At 42.4% G+C, this 19,732-nt stretch overlaps 1 protein-coding gene across 2 annotated transcripts; it reads right to left on the bottom strand.

Moving 5' to 3' along the window:
* Positions 1-208: 208 nt before the first annotated feature.
* Positions 209-16,004, bottom strand: E2F8 (E2F transcription factor 8). 2 transcript variants are annotated; one of them, XM_008580454.1, is made up of 13 exons: positions 15,788-16,004; positions 14,526-14,651; positions 12,448-12,726; positions 11,926-12,082; positions 9,643-9,957; positions 9,263-9,424; positions 7,513-7,650; positions 6,518-6,721; positions 6,116-6,203; positions 5,338-5,863; positions 1,814-1,946; positions 1,298-1,692; positions 209-967 (listed from the first exon to the last, which is right to left on the bottom strand). In XM_008580454.1, the coding sequence occupies exons 2-13, from the start codon at positions 14,538-14,540 to the stop codon at positions 785-787; spliced, it is 2,595 nt and encodes an 864-aa protein (XP_008578676.1). In that variant the 5' UTR covers positions 14,541-14,651; positions 15,788-16,004; the 3' UTR covers positions 209-784. The 2 variants fall into 2 exon arrangements, with proteins under 2 accessions (XP_008578676.1, XP_008578675.1); XM_008580453.1 differs by lacking the exon at positions 15,788-16,004 and adding an exon at positions 14,956-15,350.
* Between the last annotated feature and the right edge of the window lie 3,728 nt (positions 16,005-19,732).

Below are 19,732 nucleotides of genomic sequence, written 5' to 3'. Positions count from 1 at the left end.
ATGGCCTCTCCAAATCCACTTTTACTTCTGTAATAGTGGAGCAGTACTGAGGGTCAAAAGGGGAAGAATATAGAAATATTCTATACACTTTGCATATCTATGGAAATCCAGGATGCATCTTCCTTACCAAGAATTTGCCTTGGAGATTAGAGAAATTTAAATTTTCTCCCAACAGTACCCTAACTGGCCAAATGAAAATGTTAATTCCATTTTAGAAAAGTTTTAATTTGAACAACTTATGATTAAAAATACATTTTATAAATAATTTTTCTATAGACTTGATTGAGGATTGTTGCAAACTTTACAAAAGACATACTGTAATAACAGATTAAAGAAATTATAAAAAATATAGCTATAGCCCTCCTATTAAAAAATACAACATTATACATCACACAGCATTTTCTTTGTGCAAAAAGTTTAAAAGTATGCTGTGTTAGGCATGTCAAACATTCTTAAAGGGAAGTAAACTTTAATACAGTGACTTTGCATAACAGTATAGGCACAGCTGAAATAATCTTTTTCCCCTAGAAGTTAATATGACTTAGTTCAACATTTTGCTTTTATTTTGTAGGATTGAAGGCTGAACTTAGCTTTATACAAATATATATATGTGTATGTATATACATATATATATATATAAGTACAAACAAGTATCTTCTTTGACATTAAGTAAACCCCAATGTATTAACAATATTTTCAGAGAATGTGTTTTCCACATCAGTCTGTGTATATCTTCTGTATTAAACAACTCTTTAGAAAACTAAACTAAGCCAACATCTGTCAATTAGTGAACATCCTCCGTTGAGACTTCCAGTTTTCGTTGTGGCACAAAGAGACTTCCTAAGGAGGTTTTACTACCACCATCAAAATCCATGCAGGATGAGCCAATTGGCTTGGCTGGTCCACCTGGGGTACGGAAGAAACTTTCGGCCACTAACTGTGACCCTTTGGGTGTCAAAGGAACAGGCTGATTGGAAAGAGAGAAATGGAAAAAAGAAGTCAGCCTCACACAGATACATATGCCCTAGCAGACGTGGAAGATTGGACTGGAGAGATGTGTTGCATGTTAGGAAATTAGCACATCTTAAAACTGGCTAGAGAGGCCTTGATGAGTTTTACACTCTGAATTATTTTTAAGGGGAGACAAAAATTTCATGGTAACTCAATAATATGAATAATATCCTCACCTTCCCATCCTTTCCCTCTCCAAAGAAGGAAAGCAAAAGTGAGTATCCCATGACAGACAGTTGGGGCTTAAAACTAAAAGAAAAATTAAATTAAATGGAAATAATCTCACCTGTTGTGTCCCCATCAAAGCAAGTGATTGTCCATTTGGTGGGTTCTGGCGTGGAACTGGTGAATCATAGTGGGTGGCCCTTCCTTGCTGAGCGCCTGCATTTTCTGGTATGACACTAACAGCCTCTATTCTTGGAGACACCGGCACGGTTCCGGGCCCGGGGCTGGCAGACACCTGCACACTGGGGGAGATGAGTCCCAAGTGCTGCAGGGTGAAGTTTACAATGGCTGAGCTTGGATTCTGGATGGGAACTGGGTGGCTTGAAGCGAGAGCTGGGCTGTTTCCTACAGGTATGGCTGCCACAGAAGTTGGTGAGACCATTAGCTTCAAAGGTGTTACATGAAAAGAGGGGAAATTAACAGCAGTGAGTTCAGATGATGTCACAGGTATTACACCTGGAAAGGAAAGGGGGGGGGTAAGATATCTTAAAAGCACAGGTATTTGTCTGAGAAGTTTACAAGGCTTAAGTAAACTTGAGACCAGCCCACATTTGAACAGTGTTTTATGAACACTCACCTGCGATTGGGGAGCTGTAGATCCTGTGGTTTGGGGAAAGTGTACCTGAGTTTTCTTTACTAGACAAAATGGACTCTGCCCCCAGGGACGAGCACTGGGTGAGAGGAATTAGGTATCCTGAAGGGAACAAGGTCTAGAAAACAAGGAGGAAGGGTTTATTTTACATACAAATACAGGAAGAAAAATGGACATGTGCCTCTTCCAGGACTAATAACCCTTGGTTGTCATTTGTCTCATCAGACCAAAGCCTCTACCAGCCAGAATACAGGCGGGCCAGCCATCCGACTCCTGGAGGACAATATCCTCCCATCTGTTCCAATGCTTGTCCCTAATAATACAGAACGTTTCTTAAATGCTGCCCGTGGCCTTAGGAAACGTCCTAAAGCTGGCACAGAGCCTGCTCAAGGATAGGATTCACCCAGCACCACTCTCACAATGACGGCCTAACTTCTGCCGTCAGACTTCTTGGTATGATGTGGTGCTAATCGTCAGAACCAACTTTAATGTAGCTGAACACCTTATATACAGCACTGATGGATTATTATCTGATTGTTCTTGAATTATGTAGGATGGTATTTCCCAAAGAGTATTCTCTTTGGACCCTAGTTCCATGGGATGCAAGCAGGCTTACTTGCTTCATGGTCAAATATGTTTGGGAAACAATGACTTTAATGATGGCATGCAATCTCCAAGTGGGGCTTATAGCATGTAGCATTTTCCAGACTATTTGGCAACTAAGTTTTTGGTAGGCTATTAGTATTCAAAGAAAACATTTTAAGCAATGTTGATTCAGCGAAGGGGTTAGTCAGAGTGTGGCTCATTGGCCAAATCGAACTCCTGCCTGTTTTTGTAAATAAAGTTTTATTGGAACACAGCCATGCCCATTCACTTATATATTATTCATGGCTGCTTTCCTGCTACAAAGGCAGAGTTGAATAGGTGCAACAGAGACCATATGGCCCACAAAGCCAAAAAGATTTACTATCTGGCCCTTTTCAGAAAGTTTGTGGACCCCTGATTTAAAACAAAGGAATCATACAAGTGTAGATTTTTTTCTATTACTTTTTTCTAGTACTGTTTGTTCTAATGATACTGAGCAGTCCTACAATATGCAAACTCTAGTATACCAGAGTTCAAAAATTATAGATAAAACAGAAAATGGATTAATTCATATCAGGGACCCAAATGTCATTGAGCAAAAGCTTTAGGCAATTAAGTTATAATACAAATAGAAAAGGAACGAGTATTGGGTTGTATGTGCCTGCCACCACGCCTGTGAGATCACTGTACTTTACCAAACAGAAAAAGTCCACATGGGTGGCTGAACTGCCTGAAAAGTCTGCTTTAGCGTTACTGTAAGTGGGACTGGCAAAAGCTAAAAGCGGCTCTTATAAACTAGGGCCCTCCTTTTATCTTCCTACAGATCTTTCTTCTCTCCACTGTCAAAACAAGTCAACACTTTGATCTAGCTGTTAATAGGTCTTTTCCTTGAGAACAAGTGAATTCAGAATCCACAAAACTAAAATGTACCACATACTTTTAATTTTGTTTGTTAGGTGCTTGGTTCTACTCAAAATCTTTACTAGTAGGTTCCTTGAAAGCTGTAGAAATGCAGAATTTTTAAGGGGTGGATTTAGGCAGTTTACAAATAGCTGCTCTCTGTTATCTTTAGTCATACTCTCTTGTGGTACAAGTCATTCTGATTGCTGGTTTAACTCTTTTAAGTCTTCAGTAAAGCCTGTATAGTACTGAGAATTATTTTCCAATTTTCAACAAACTATACTCACTACAAAATCTTTTAACCTGTTATGCCAATTCCTTTAAAAAAAAAAATAGAACTATTAAATTGGCAGAATGAATGAATTTGACATAGTTCAACTTGAATGTTATCTCTTCTAGCCTACAGCAGGCTTCCCAGCCCCTCTTCCTAACCCCTCATCCTGTTTTATTTTCAGTATCGTTGTCATCATTCACTATCCAATATGTTTATATTTATTTGCATGCTGTCTTCTCTCCACCTCTAGAAATGTAAATTCTCAGTAAACGTTTGTTGAATGAATTAACACATGAATCTCTCATTTTCTTTGTTTTGCTCAGTGCATATTAAAAAGAAATAGTCAAAATGAAGTCATAGAGATGAAAAACAAGAAGCAAGGGGATGTGGGAAATCTAGCCATTGAAAACCCCAATCCTGAATAACTAAGTGAGCAACAGGAGACCATTATTAAATCATTCCCAGTGGCTCAAAGAGATTACAGACTTTCCAGAAATATGAATCAAGCCAAAGACTTATGATTTGCCCCCTAGCATGTATATTAAATGCAAAATGATACTATGTTAGATAATAATGTTTACCATGAGGCCAACCTCAGGGAAGATTTGACAAACTCTAAAGCTTCCTTAATAATAACAGTAGCAGATAATACCCTTCAGATTATATGGTGTCTTAAAAGGATCACGAACCCCTTATATATCATCATGTAATAATTCACTTAGCCCCACAAAAACTGTAATACGGCCATGGGCAAGTACCCAAAGCAAGCATGACCAAAGGCAGGTGCTGGGTTAGATTTGATCCAGAGTAGAGTGCTTTATTCCGGTAGGTGATCAGAAAAAATTGGTGGAATAAATTCTGTATTGATGATGAAAAATAAGACATAGAGAACCCAAGTTAACAGCAGGCGCAAAATGAGAGATTAATTTCTGCTTCCATATTTAGTGGTATTTAGTTGATGATGATGTCTTTCATGTATAATTGTCCCTTATATATAATATAATATATGCATAATTAAATGTAATATAAATATCATATATAATATAAGGGAGGAAAATGAGATAATGTATATAAAAGTGCTTAATAACATGACATCTGGTATATGGGTAAGCATCCAATAAATATTAATTCCTTCCTGAACTAGTCTCTACCTAGGAAAAAAAAATTATCTAAATAATGTCTAAATCTCTAGAAATTAATGCATCAAATATGCCTCCAATCTGCCAAGATCAGTTTGATTTTCCTATTTACACAAAATAGAAATAAACAGAAGTTTTGGTTGAGATTTTAGGTAGAAAGTAAAAACAGGAGGAACAATTTATCTTCTAGGCCACAGATGCTAGTTACATGACATCAGACAAACATTAGACAATGACTCAGAAAGCAGGAGTGACAGGAACCCTATGCATCCATCCACTCATTTGGGGTTACGTCTGCTTGTAAATTATTTAAGGCTTTCATGACAGGTGTTTGCACTCCAGTATGTGATGGAGAAATGGACTTAAGGACAACCATCCATGGTGCTTTAAAAAAGAGCAAATAATCCCTTCCTCCAAAGGTTAAAAATGTCCCTGCCGTCATCCCAGAGGATTAGCTGTCTGGGGCTTCATTTGGATTATGGGATGCCAAGGAACAGTCCCTTGTCTTCTGAGAGACTGCTTTTGCTCTGGTAAATTTCACAAGCCACCGAATTCTGCTTCAGTAAACCAGGGAATTCTGAATGCTTTGCACAGTTCAAGGCTATACTTACTGCAGAGACATTTTCAAGCCCCTTTAGGTCTTCTTTAAATTTCTTTCTGGAACCAGTGTCCTCAAGCATGCTTGCCCTCTTTGAGCCTCTTTCTCCAGCCGGCTCCCTGTTTTGGTTCTTTGCATCTTGTCTCTCTGGTGCTGGCAGCAAACTCCCAGGCCTGGTGGAGGCACTGGACTTTGTGGCATCATTGGTTGCCTTTTCAATTGTGGCGTCTGTGGAGTCTTTTGATCCAGTAACTTTAGGAGAGTGGGCGGCACAGACCGTTGGGCTCAGGCCTTGGGGTGGTGTCATGGCTTGGGCAGGCTGCAGGTAGATGGCATAGGATGGGCCCGAAGGGGCTTGAGGTAGGATCACAGGCACCGCTGATGACAATGGGCTGGGGATTAGAGGGACCACTCCCAGAGGCTGGATGAGGGATGGTGCCATCAGCTCCAGATCAGCATTCACTGGGGTGTCCAGAGGGGCCACTGGTTTGCAGTGCCCAGATCTTCCCAGCTGTACTTTCACTTTCTTTCTGGGTTCACTAAAAGACAAGATTTAAAACATGACACTATGGAAACACATTTTCTCTGAAATGTTCTACCTCTTGAAGCCTCAGATTGAAGCCATGCTTTTATGAAACTAGTACATAGTTTCTGTAATGACTGAATATGAGATATAGAAAAGATGATCTTGCCAATTTCCAAAACTAGTGCCTATTCTCACATAATAAGTAATCCTAATAATGCAACATAAAAGGAACTCATCCTGTTACTAAAGAGCATTGCCAACCTACCTTGATTGCTCTTCTAACTGCATTTTGCAAATAGCCGCGAGCTGAGCCATTTTACTTGGGAAGTTTGCAGAATTCTGAGCATTCTCAGCTGGTAAAATAGAAAGGGGGTTGGGGGCATTGGTCAAAGCTAAAGAATAAATTTCACAAGATGAAATGAAACCTTACTGAAGTCAAAGGAACAGAAAACACACACCTCCCCCCAAAGTTGCAGGGCAATTAAATGATAAACCCCATAAATTACTTCTTATCCTTTAATTTATACATAAGTTAGGATTCAAGAGGGTTTGGGTATATGAATATTGAAACAATTCTCTAACAAGTATTGCAGGGATCACATAATCAAAAAAAGTCAGATAAAAAATAATTCCTCCTAGCAGAGCTCTGACATTATTGAAAACATACCTTTGTTGGTCTTGATAGGGCTACTGGGAGCAGAATTTATCTTTCTCCGATCACTTTCTATGCTCTTTACCAGTTTGATAAGAGAGGGGTGTCGAGTGAAATTTGGTTTCCCACTTGTAGAAAAGAGGTTTTTGGCACAGTTCTCTTTTGAAGACTGCCTCGCTTCCAAATCAGAGGGGGTAGAAGGAATGACTGGGCTGGGTCCTGAAAGAGAAAAGTGCAGGAAACACAGGTGGTTCAGCTGTCTTTGGGACAAGAAATGAAAATGTAGTTCTAAAACGATTTTAGGAATAAGGGTGGCAACAGCTATAGAGCACTGACGATGTGCCAGATACTATTTTAATGGCTTTATATACATAACCTTATTTGTCTCAACTACGAATCCCTGCACCAAAGGACCTCTCTCTGAGAGTATATCCAAAATCACAATAACCCCGCAAAGTCGTCATTGCTCTTCCCATTTCACAGGTGAGGAAACTGAGCCTCGGAGAAGTAACCTGCCGAAGGTCACAAGGCTAATGAGTGGCAGAGCTATGGCCTACATTCTTGCCATTGGCCAGTGATTCTGGGTGAGGATCTTGGTGGAATGCGAAGTGTCAGAATCAGAGTTGAGAGGAGGACTAGAAATATTTATCTCGATACCCAAATGAACTCATTTTATATTCTCAATGTGCACAGGTTCTGTTATGGTCACCAAGCAACATAATAACAGCAACAGTAACTTATACTTTATGATGCTTTCAACTTTTTAAATCCTTTCACATATAGATTCTACTTCCTAGACAGAGGGTGGGAGGTGGTTATGGACTTTGGTTGCTGATGGATCCAGTAGCCAAACTTTCTATACTGCCACTCGTCTTTAAAATTGCCTTTTGAACCATTTATCTATGTCTTTTCCGTGTGGGGGTGCGTGGAGGAAGGGGAAGGGAGAATATTTCCAAATGTGCATAAAATCAAAATAATGAAGCAGAGAATGAAAGAAATAAAATACATACCACTGGTATTTGGACTGATTTCTGGGCCCGTCCATTTAAAAGCTGGTTTTCGGCCTCTTTCTTCTGTAACATGAACTTTCTTGATAAGATCTAGGCTACTCAGAACATTAGCTATATCATACAACCTTCTAATTTTTGCTGGAAAAAAAAGATGTATATATCACTTACTGGAATAATGAAAGATCAAAGGATTTTGCTTCCTAAGAAATTCATGTGTATTCTAAGAACTATCCTAACCATCAATGTCAGATAGAGAAGCATGTGATTCCTTTTAAGTTATTCTTGTAATACTGCTTTAATTAAAACAAAATAAAAAGAAGTTTTAAATATTTAAAAGACTCAGTTACTGCTGGTACTGAATTTTGAAATGACAACCGCACTTGTTGAAAAGGGAGAAATGACTTGATGAGATCACCCTATCTGGAACTATGTTATAGATTTTTTTTGTAAAATGTCACCATTCCTGGGTATCTTTTAATGAGGACTCAGAAGAATTTTATGAACAAACAGAAATAAAGCATCAGTGATAAATGTATTGCTTTTCTGCTTGCAATAGTTTATAACAAGATTTATGTAATAACGTAAGCATAGAAAATTCTGTACCTCATCAAAATTTGTAAATTTTTATATTGCTCTTATGTAATATGCAAAGCATGGATTTGTTAATTCTACGAATTTCATGTATCTTAAAAAGTTTTGTCACAAAAAGTCTGTTTTGACTTCCATCTTGATAGTACGAAATTACAAATCGAGTCCCCTTCTTCATAGCCATGCCAGAAGGTTCTGAATTCCCTGGGGATTTAACAAATTACACTTCTGCAGTTCCTGGAATAATTTCCAAGGCTCTGACTAACCAGTGAAACAGCTCAAAACTGTTGACTCAGAAAAGCAGGCAACCCATCAGTAGTATCAGGAATTGCAGATTTCTCAAGCCAATTGTCAGCATTATTGACTCTGCTCTCTACTTAATTCTGTCTTTATCGACACTTTACAAACCCAGGATATCTGAATATACTTCCATAGGACTAGTACAGCTTTATGCAATGGGAAGGCATCTGTGGCTGACAGCTACCAGGCATTGACCACCACCTCTGCAGTCCCTTGGGGTGGCTCTTTTTCACCATGCAGCCGGGTCCAACAAGAAGTCGTGTCCAGGCTCTCCTCCAGCAGCAGGCCCCTCCCCATGTGCTGAGCCTTCTTTCCACACCCTCTCTCTACTCCTTCTCCTTGCGGAGGTTCCTACAAAGTCCGGCACAGTGATGAGGGCAGAGGTCTGTGTTAGGAATTCAATCAACAGTCCCTTTCTAACTTAGAGCAGGTATTCTAGCTAAAACCATTCTTTCAAAATGGCAGACCAACCATGCTGCAGGTCACTTCAGGGGGTAATTTTATAAGAGTTATTTATGCCCTCATATATCAGCACTGGTGGGAAGAGGGAGACCTGGAGTCCAGTCCCGTTATAATTTACTGCTTTTAGCCCTCAGTACAGATTCTACTTGTGCAAATGGGGACAATGTTACACTATCTAATGAAGTCAAAATGTCAGACAAAGAAGAATAACTACATATCTTCGAATCCTACAAAAGTTAGCTAAAGCGGTATTATCATTACTTCTGGGGAGAAATAAAGATATAAAAGCACAATTAGAGAAGATTTGTTTATGTACCCAATATATTTGGAAATCCATTTATAACTGAGATTTTATTGTTTAAGAATAGGTCTAAAATTCCATGGTAGTCATGACACTTACTTTTAAACTTGCTTTTATCCAAATCTTCCACATGGTCCTCCCCAATTAAAATCTTGGCAGCAATTTCTAAGCTTACTATCTGAGGCGTTGACACCAAAAACAGCATCACAAATTTCTGGCTCATCACTCTTAAAGACTTGTCTTTGCGGCTGTTTACAGAGGCTTTGGAGAGGATGAGGATTAGAGAATTAAAATTCATGAAGGGACAAGTGACTTCTAAAGTAACAAGGCTAAAAATACTACCACCTGATCATACACTTGACAACTGCAGCATAACATGAAAGGCACTAGTAGCTTTAAAGCAGTGTTCTCCCTGGGACCTTTTCTTTAGACCCAGGAAAAGTACCAAGCAGCCTGGGCATTTCAATGCTGGCTCTTACCTGCCCGAAATTCCACTCCAGGGAGCTCGACAAAACACACATCTGGGTGTCCATTTTGGCTAGTGTTTGATCTGATGATATGATCCTCTATACTGTAACTCTTGATAAAGTCAAACTCTTGTTCATATTCTTTCTTTTTGATCATCACAATCTGCTCGGCATACTTATTCTCCTCCCCGACGCTCTTCAGAGTCCCAAGGGTTTTGTTAAGATTATGTCTCCCGTGCCAAGTGTACCTGTTTTTGGCCAGGCGGCTCACCATATGTAAACTCTCTAGAACATTCACAATATCATAAATGCGTCGACGCTCAACATCTACAAAGAAGGTGAAATTGTATGTTACTAGGGTCAGATTTTGTGAAGTGTTTAGAATTGAATAACTTTTCCTTTCGTGGCTTATTTGTCAATAGCTTCTGGATAATATAACTTTATTTACTGTAAGCACGTATACTCAACAAACAGCGTGAAGGTTAGAAAGACATGTCAAAGGGTACAAGTATGTTAACATCAATTAGAAAGGGTGACATTTATTGAAGGGCTAATATGTGCATTACAGCTTTGGGAAATTTTAACCCTTAACTTGTAAGGTAGGTATTATTATCTGCACTTTACTGATGAGGAAATAGAGGCTCAGACTGGCTATGTAGCTCACCCCAAGGCACGCAGCCAGTAAGTGGCAAAACCAAGTCTTTAACACTCTAAATCCCACACTTTCCAATCTGTTTCTTGTATTATCCTCCCAACACACACACACACACGCACACACACACACACACGCACGCACGCACAGCTGCCTGTAAGAGTCATGTGCTGACATTTCAGAAAAGTAAAGTTTTTAAAAATCCACATGAAAATTTTTTAAAAAATCCCCTTTCGGTTTTAGTTTTGCTTACCTTCTAGCTACCATTAACAATGCAATAATAGGAATTCTGTGACTCTCATCAATCTATTTAAATTGGTTTTTCAATATTCTGCAATGTTAAAAATCTCCTCGTTTACGAAATTTATTTTTAAAGTTGATTTAAATTAAAATATTTGATGAAATGCAGCCTCTCTGGAAAAGTGCTTAATAAAACACTATTTCAAGAAGGGTGCCTCCTACTGGCCTCTTGCTGTTCCTGTAACCTGCCAGATATGCCCTTGTCTGAAGGCCCTTGTACTGGGCTTTTTTTTTTCCCGCCTGGAACCCCTTCCCCTCGATGTCCTCACAGTCCCTACCTTGCTTCTTTCAAGTCCTTTTTCAGATGTCACACTTAATTTAAAATTTCAAAGCACTTCTCTAGCACGCCTGAGCCCTTTTGCCTGTTCTACATTTTTTTTTCTGTAATACGTATCAACTTCTAACATACATTGTCATTACATATTATGCATATGTCCTTCACTCAGTACCTATTGTACCCATTTAGAATGTAGGTTCTATAAGAGAAGGGATTTTGCCTTTTTTGTTCACTGATGTATCCCAAGCTCCTACAACATTGCCTGGCACATAGCAGGTGACCAATAGATACCTGCTGAATTAAAGGGTACAACCTACCTAGCTACAATTAAGTGTATGTGAAGAATATATGAATCTAAATGGCATATATTATTAAAATGTAAAATAAAGTTGATATTTATAAAAATGTATGAGAAGGGCAAACTTTTTCTTTGTGGGTTGATAGCTATATATTAAAATGTATTATCCCGCACAGTTCATCTCTTCACAGCTTTAGATTAAGATATTTTCATGACTCCAAAGGTATCCCACAGACCCCTTGCTTAGCTATAACTAGATATGGGTCTATGAAGAGAGGAGTAAAAGTGGGCAGGAGGAACACAATAACTTTAGTCAAACACAAATACTCAGAAAACTCATTAGTCCTCAGAATAGTGCTGAATGCAGGGAGCCCACAAGTCCTGCTTCTATTCATGGAAGCTGATCCTCAGCATAACCGAGGAAGACACCATCCAGCAGCCCAGCTCTTCTAAAAGGGGGCCAAGTCTGAGTCAAGTTCAGAGTTGTAGTCATTTGTGAAACAAGTCATAAAGCAACATTGCCTTCCTTTAAAGCTTCAGAAGCAACCTCCATTGTGATTTTTTTTTTTTTTTTGCTTCTAAGATCCACTGAAATTAGAAAATATGACCTTTATTTCTAAATTAAGAGGGCTTTAGAGATCTATAATTTCCATGTGGCCTTATTTGTGTCATTTACAAACACTGGTTAGATGAGCGTGGGTCTGAAGGAGTTAAGTCCATAAGTCACTTTAATTATTAACTGTTTCAGTGAGCTGTTTGCATACTTACTAAGTTCCTCTGCTACTTCGTCAAGACAGATGTCATTATTCACAGCAGGGTTGGGATATTTAGGATATCGTGCTAAGAACTTATGGCACAATAATCCTAAACTTTTCTCTTTTCGACTTGGTTGGGATTTCTCATATTCATCTCCAGATAAGTGTTCCTATAAAGGAAAAGGTAAATAATGTCTTATTGTGAAATAAAGTTTGACAGATTTATTAAAAGCATCCGCGCTTGATGACTAACACCACTTACACACATGCTTAGTTTTGACAGCTGCAAAATTGGGAGGGACATGTGGGAGGAGCCAGTACAAGCTGCTTGGCAAATCTGAAAGGGAAGCCTGAGATGAAAATAACTCAACGGTTCAGAATTCGCAGTGCTATATGTGATGGGGTCCAAACCTTCCTGGTGCTCTGAAGTTTCATAACAGCTTATGGGTGGTGATACTTTATGCTGCTGGCATTTTTTCAGCAGCTGCAAGTCCCCAACAAATTCCCGTCACCACCCAGTCCTCTGAAAACCTACGTGTAAATAGTCTTTGGCTTCAGGTAACCTGCTTCTGTTGTCAAACAACCCCTTTTTCTGATCTCTGTTGCGGATCTCGGGGCTCACAGCACTGATGAGCATTTTCAGATTGGCTGTTGGTGTCCACGGCTCTCCCTGGGGGACTTCCTTGGGCTTGGTGGGCGTGGTTAAAGGGCCAAAGTCAGGCTGGATCTCCACCAACACTCTGTTTGTCATAGTGGATTCTTTCAGAGGTGTTTTCATCAGTCCCCTTTTATGTGGCTCAAAAAAGAGATTTTCCTGGTTTAAAAAAAGTAAATGATCAAGTCCATTGTAAAACAAGATTTATCAGATGGCTTCTGATGCTAGAAATTGTACAATGAATAGAATATTGCGGAGGAAAAAATGCCTAATGAGATTGTAGAGTTAAGTTAAAAACTGTATTCCAATGATCACTTGACATTTATTGTCCATTCTAATAGGTACATTTTCCATTTTTAATTTTGCAACAAAGTATGCACCTAAAGGTTTTCATGTTATGTCCCAACAATTAAAAACACACACACAGAAAAAAACACACTTTAAATTAGGACATAATTTTTTAACTCTTTATTTTGAAATAATTTTAGATTTAGATAAGAGTTGCAAAGATAATATAGAGTTCCCATATACCCTTCACTCAGCTTTCTCTAATAGGCCTGATAATTTTTAAGTGATCCCCAAATCTTAGAAGCAACTTTTACTCATGACACTGTAATAAGTAAAGGCTTCCAGGGCAGACACCATTATCCACCTGGCACAATGGCTGCACGCAGTGGGTGCTCAATAAAATACCACTGTTGTGCAAGAGTCATAGAGCCAAGGAGACAAGGGTGAGGGCTAGCATATATATGGTCAGACTTATCCGGAGAAGACAGAGTACCTGAGGAGGACTTCTGACCAGAAAAGCCTGCTTGTTGAATATCCACCCCCCACTTTATAGATGGAGAAAAATGGGGCCAGAGAAGTAAAATTAGCTACCCAAGGTCACAAAGCTAGTTCCTGGCAGAAGCAGGACTGTTATTGAGACAAAAGAGGGTAAGTTAATAGCAATTAATAAATAAGACTAATGGATACTATGTTCCTTCCACTTTCAGACACAGGGAACTTCACCATCTTCTCCTATCTGTATCTATTTTAAAGAAAATGCTTGCTATGGCAATAAGTGAAAGAACAGAGGTCACTAACTCCTCAATAACTTTAGGAATATGGATTAATGGGACTATTTTGCATGTCTGTAACACCTCAGGATCTATCAAATGCTTTTCCACCTGTGTTTTCATTGAATCCTGTACTCCTATTTTGCAGAAGAGGACACCCAGGCTGAGAGAGGTCACACAGGACTGGGACCCAGATCTTCTCATTCCAAGTATAGTTCTCTTACATGGAAGTTAGCGTGGTGGATCCAATGGGGGATCCATGCCAGCATGTGTGCCAGAGAGGGGCTGACCCCAGAAAGGGGATTTTATAAAGGCTGTTGTCCTTTGCCTCTGACTATCAGGAGAAATAGTAATTGTCTTATTTGACTAACATTTAAAACTTTTAGGAAATTGTCATATAAGTTCACTTTTTTTAACCTATCAGAAGTTGGACACCAATCAAGACACCCCAATTGACAATTCTTTTGTAATTTTACAAAATGTTTACTTCATAAACAGAGTGTTTTGTGGCTCCCATAGTTTAAAAAGCTGGCAATTTGGTAGAAAATTATCTTAACAAGAAATACAATCTCGAATCATGTCAAATGCCCTTTCTGAATCCCAATTGTTCAAGAACCCTCAGAAATATAAAGCAACTAACAAATTTTATTGTTTTTAAAAATATCTTTCTCTGTTTATCTTTTTGAGACTTCCACCAAACCAAATATTAGAAAGATTATGTTAATTCCGGGCAAGCCTCCTCTTCTTCAGAAATTAAATTTCTCTTCCTTCTGGGGTTTTTACAAAGGCTAACTAAAAAGGGATGTGGCATTAATAAGATACTGGATATTAAAAAATCATGTAGTTAAATCAGGATATTGCATTTAAAACGGCAAGGGTGATTACTGAAGTAAAAAGTACCTTTTCATTCTCCATTTTGTAAATTTCTCATACATTTATAGTTCCTTAAAAATGAAAAATTTGGAGTTCCTCCCCAAATACGATGGTACAAGTAGTCCAATCAATTCTATTAAAAATTTCAATATCCTTAAAGAAAAAAGAATAGAAAAGTTAGAGAAAAATAAGAACCAGGAGATCTTCTGTTGAAAATTCCTTCACAGACACACAGCCCACGGAAGCAAAGACTAACGAAAAATGACAAACTAGATTTACATTTTATTCCCGACCAGAGATAGCCCCACTAGGCAGAAAACTCCAATAAACGCCTATAAATTCCGCTGTCATGAGAATTCAAGCAACCCATACAATTTCCAGTGACAGTCCTCTCCAATTATTACGGAAGGCGGACCATTCTCCTGACCCCACCAAATAGGCTGTAGCAAGCACCCACCTGCACACAGACCAGGGCTCGGGACTGAGCGCACGAGCCCGGGTTCCGGCTGAGCACACACCACCCCGAGTACCTGGATACAAGTCTGCATCTATATGCTTGACTTTTCCCCCTCGCACACACGTGCACAGGGCTCAGCAGTAAAGTCTTGGGAAGTTGCTTGAAAGGGAACTTCCAAATTCAGTCCCTAGCTCCCAGAGTACTGCTGGGCATTTAAAGAGCGCCTTAGCATTAAGACTTCAAAAAAGACTTCTTTAAAGATTCAAAGCGCTAGGTACTCGCTATTCGGGTGGCTGGTTTACGCCACGATGTTGGACTTCACCATGGGAGGCTGCATTTACCCGACAAGGCAACCAAGTACCGTCCCTCTGCCGCCACCCGCCCCGCGCCCTTCCTCTCCTTCCTCCAGGCTAACTGCCCCTCCCCCCCAAGTCCGGTCAGCCCGCCACCCGCCAGACAGTTCCCGGAGAGCATCATTGTGGTTTCCAGGGCAACAATTCCCAGCCAATCAGAGAGCCGGCTACAGGCCTACGATTGGTTGGCGGCGCTAGGGGCGGGGCCACACCTTCCGCCTTCGATTTAAAAATTTGGCGCGGAAAGCCGGACCGTGTTGCGCGGGGCTTTAGCGCGGGCAAACCCGTGCCCGGAACCAAGGCATCCTCGCCCCTCCCCCTCGCTCGCCCCCGCCCCTCTGCGCGGGAGCTCAGCTCCTCCCTCCACGGCCCCTGTTGGAGCGGGAGGCGGGAAACGGCCGCCGCCGCCGCCGCCGCCTGCCCGAGCCCGCTCCCTGTCCCGGGCTGGCCGGGCGCCGCGTCCTCTGCGTCCCGCTGACCTGTCAGTCCACCTCACGGTTGGAGCCGGCGGGGACCGAGCGGGAACTCTTCGGCACCCCTTCCCCGCTCAGACCCAGAAGCCCGCGTGTCGGGCGGTCAGTCCGTCTTTCCGCCGCGCGAGGTGGGTGCCGGAGGGAAACGCCCGGACCGGGACTGGCGGGCCGGTGGGCAGGCAGAGGGAACGTGGCCGTACTGGAGCAGTCAAGCCCCCGATTTGAAATTAACCCGCTCCCGGCGCGAGCCGATCCCGCGGGCGGGGAGGGCTGCTCCCCTCCCCCACGCCCGCTCGTCCCGTCCCCAGACCCTGCGCGCCAATCCGAGCCTCCTGGTCCAGCCTCCGGCGAATCAGGGTGCAGGCACCGCCCTCCGGTCCCGCCTCCACGGCAGAGTTGGGGGAAAGTTAAGCAACTTTTTTTTCCTTTTTTTTTTGCATACACCCCCTCCTCTTGCTCAAATTTGGGGAATGAAATTTGGCCGGCCCAGGGTTCGCGGACTGGGACGCGGGAGCCCCGCGATCCCTAGCTTGGAGCCATCTCACTCCCTGCACAGCCCCAGATGTGCTCACCTGCCCTCGGGACTCCAGCCGAGACCATTCCCCCTTCCATCCCTGGCATGCATTATTGTGCTGCCCACCATCTGCCCCCACGGCTTCCAGAAACTGCTGTGAGGAGGGAGAAGCTTGGCTACTGAGGCCCAAGCTCGGTGGCCCAGACGTGAGAACTCAGGTGTGGGAGGAGGAGGAGTAAAGCTGAAATCCGCCAAGCCTGTCCCTGGCGTGTGGCGTCTTCCCTCTCATGGGCTACCACCCGCTCCTCCCTTTCTCTTCCCAGTTGTCTTCCCTGCTTTTCCCTCTTTTTCCGATCTCCGAGCCTCGGATAGCGTCAGCCTGGTGTACTGCAGAGTCCTACAGTCACAGCAGGGCTAAGAGACACTCCTGTCCAATGCCCTCATTTTGCAGACGGGGAAACCAAGGCCCGGGGCCGGCAGCGCTGCTTCCCTGTGCCTGGATTGTTTGCACCCGCGTTGGCTTTCGCTGCTATTCTCTGCCTCAAAACGTTTCCCCTTTTGGGGGGGACCTGTGCCGGGGCTGCTGGACCGCAAGTGTTGCCCAACCGCGCCAAGATCAGGGCGCCCAACTATCGACTGTTTCGGCTCTTCCTCCTCCTTTGTAATCTCATTTTAATCTCCAGCCAGGCCCGGAGCCACGCTCCCCATGTCCCATCGTTTACTTGTGTGTCGATGAATCGTCCACTGCTGACTCGCAGCGCGAGGACATCCTTATATTCTCCGGGACGCCGTAAGGGCTGGGATGCTGTAATACTGAGGCCAGGGTCGCTGCGCCGCAGCTACCCGCCGCAGCGCCTCGGGTCTTGGTGGCTAGCGGTGGCTCACCTCCCCGTGGAACGCGATCGCAGGGCGCACAGGGAGGCCTCCTTGAACGGGTTAACGCCGTCGGGTCCCTGTCCTCCCCTGGTCGCCCGCTGAGGCTCAAGTACCCAGCTTCAGGCATGCGTTGCTCAAGAACACGTTTCGACCTGAAAGCGGGCCTTTCGGGTGCTGTGCAGAAGCGGCGGCCGCCTGTAGCTCTCGGATTTAAAGTAAGGCGAGGTCACTGGGCCGGACCGCACCGCGGATAGCACTGAGAAGCTGGTTCTCGCTAAGCCCGGGTATACCGTTTCTGGAGCAAGGAGTGGGGGGTGGGGGGGTTATAAAGGCATCAACAAAAGGTGGGCAGTTGGTACTTCTGCTTTAGCCATTATCTGTTTGCCAGGTTGTCGTCGCCCTTCCTCTCCGCCCTCTGCCCCAGTCAGCGCTTACAGGAGTGCTCAGGTTCAGCCCTGCCCAACCTACCCTAACCTTTTACACCTCAGGAGCCCAGCGGGCCATAAATCCCCTTTAAGGGGACTCTTCAGAAGCAGCCTGTCTGGTGCCCTTGTGTTCAGAGATGGTGACTAATTTGTTCAAATCTGTGATCTACAGGGCTATTCATGTCATAGGGGTCTGAGTGCCAAGTACCCTTAAGGCAAATAATTCAGGGAGCTGCTGTCTCTGGTGACAGTTGACATATGTCATCTCATTTCATACTCAGCATAGGTGTTAATCAAGGGTTATGACTCAGAAAGCAAAGCAGAGCATTTTAAAGTAACAAACCCAAGGTCTTTCAGTAAATGACAGGGCTGGGATTTGAAGACAAGTCTGTTTAACTTCTCAGGGCTTTCCAATGAAAGCCATGTTCTCCACTGTGCTGGGTGCTTGTCCTCACCTGCTTTACAACATAGTTGTGTCCTATTTTATAGAGAAGAAAACAGGCACAAAGAGGTTTAAGTGATGGCTGTGTTAGGTGGAATCCAGGTCTGCCCGCTCCCAGTCACATATCCATTCCATTGCCTCTGAAAGTTCCTAGGAAAGCATGTTAGTGACACCTTGGGCCAGCCCTTAACCATTTTAACCCCTCCCCCAACATAAGAAATAGAAAAGGTGGAATATGTAATTCTTGCTTGATGACAATTGTCATGTCTTATTGAAGCATGTGAAATTATAATCAAACTCACTGAATATGATGAAGTATGGTCATATTAAGAGAGAAGTGATGTAGTTTTGAAGGCTTAGTGACCCTGCCATAAAAAGGTAATGAAAAAAAGAAAGCAAGCTGAAACAATTTTATTCAATACTGTATAGTGTTTAGGTTTGAATTTCAGCGTGAGTGTAAAGGAAAGATATGAGTATTGAAAAATTTTATGTTTACAGCACAACCAAGAAGGAAGGATCGGGGGACAAGCCTGAAATCTTTTTTCTTATTTTTTCATCATTTTTTTTCCAGTTATTTGTTACATAATTCAAGGGAATATTCGTGCATTTGTTTCTGGTCTTCACCATGTTGTATAATCTCTGTGTTACTGATGTTAGACCAGTTTTTCCACTTTATGCTGCCACTCTAATGGGTTGTGCAATTCAGAGGGCTGATACGTTGTATAACACGTTCAGTGTTAAAGTATTATGAAAAAAGATAGCAAAGGTTGAGGGCAAGATGGGTGTCATCTGAGGTGCATAGATTCAAAGGTAGCATTCAGGATTTCTGAATCATATTCCTTTTCATCTTTACCAAAGAGTCCCATGCTGGGTGTAAAAAGAGCAGACAAGACTTTCCCCTGCTGACCAGGGCAGAATGAGGCGCCACGCTGCCTCCCAGAATCTGTGTCATCAGCTCGACTTCCTGATCCAGCAGGGCAATTTGGTTTGTGCTTTTTCTGCAGCACGTGTTGGTGCAGCCACCATAAAAACAGCTGTCTAGAGCTTTAAATTGCACAAATCCCCATGTGCTGGGTTGGATCACAGCTGCTCACAACCACATCTCAGTGCTCCCTGTTCCTTTTAACAAGTTGGTTACTCTTGCCAGCAAATGAATTGTGCTGGGTTCAATCTGGGCAGTATTTAAAGAGGATGTACATAAACGAGGGAACCAGGAAATGGGAGAGGCTTGAGCTGGCTTGTGCTGACTGTGGAGCTAGACTTGGTCAGAGCTTGTCTCAGACAGTGGCAGGGCTGTGTGTGAAATCCCCTCAACTTCCTGTGGGGAAACTCCTGATGAGCACTGGATAGATATTTGTAGCCCTGGACTCAGCCCTAGCAGCAACAGTTGCTGCCATTTACTGAGCAGCAACTGCTTCTAATGTTTTTCAATGCCTTGGGGATAACAGAACACAAAATAGTGAGGGTCATGTAATCTAGTGCTTATCAGGGGGTTGGAAGAATCCACTTTTCCACGTTCTAGAACATTAAGGAAGTATATGTACAGATTCCTGGGAGTAAGTGCAGGAATTTATTACATAAAGAAGTACCATTCAATGCAAGAATCCTATAACCTCTCTGATCAATGATTGCTGCTCTTTGGATAAAGCCTGGTAGTGAAAGCTAACTGTACTGATCCCCTTTAGGCAGGTTTA

The sequence above is a fragment of the Galeopterus variegatus genome, unplaced genomic scaffold (genome assembly GCF_000696425.1).
Source record: "Galeopterus variegatus unplaced genomic scaffold, G_variegatus-3.0.2 Scaffold2102, whole genome shotgun sequence".
Lineage (NCBI taxonomy): Eukaryota > Metazoa > Chordata > Mammalia > Dermoptera > Cynocephalidae > Galeopterus > Galeopterus variegatus.
Note: the sequence above shows the minus strand (reverse complement) of the source record. Positions and strands in the feature narration are given on the sequence as shown.

Coding starts and splice junctions, on each gene's coding strand:
- E2F8 (XM_008580454.1), bottom strand. Junction 9,425..9,642: donor TGGAGTGGAATTTCGGGCAG/GTAAGAGCCAGC, acceptor TCCTCTCCAAAG/CCTCTGTAAACAGCCGCAAA. Junction 1,693..1,813: donor CTACAGCTCCCCAATCGCAG/GTGAGTGTTCAT, acceptor TTTCCTTTCCAG/GTGTAATACCTGTGACATCA.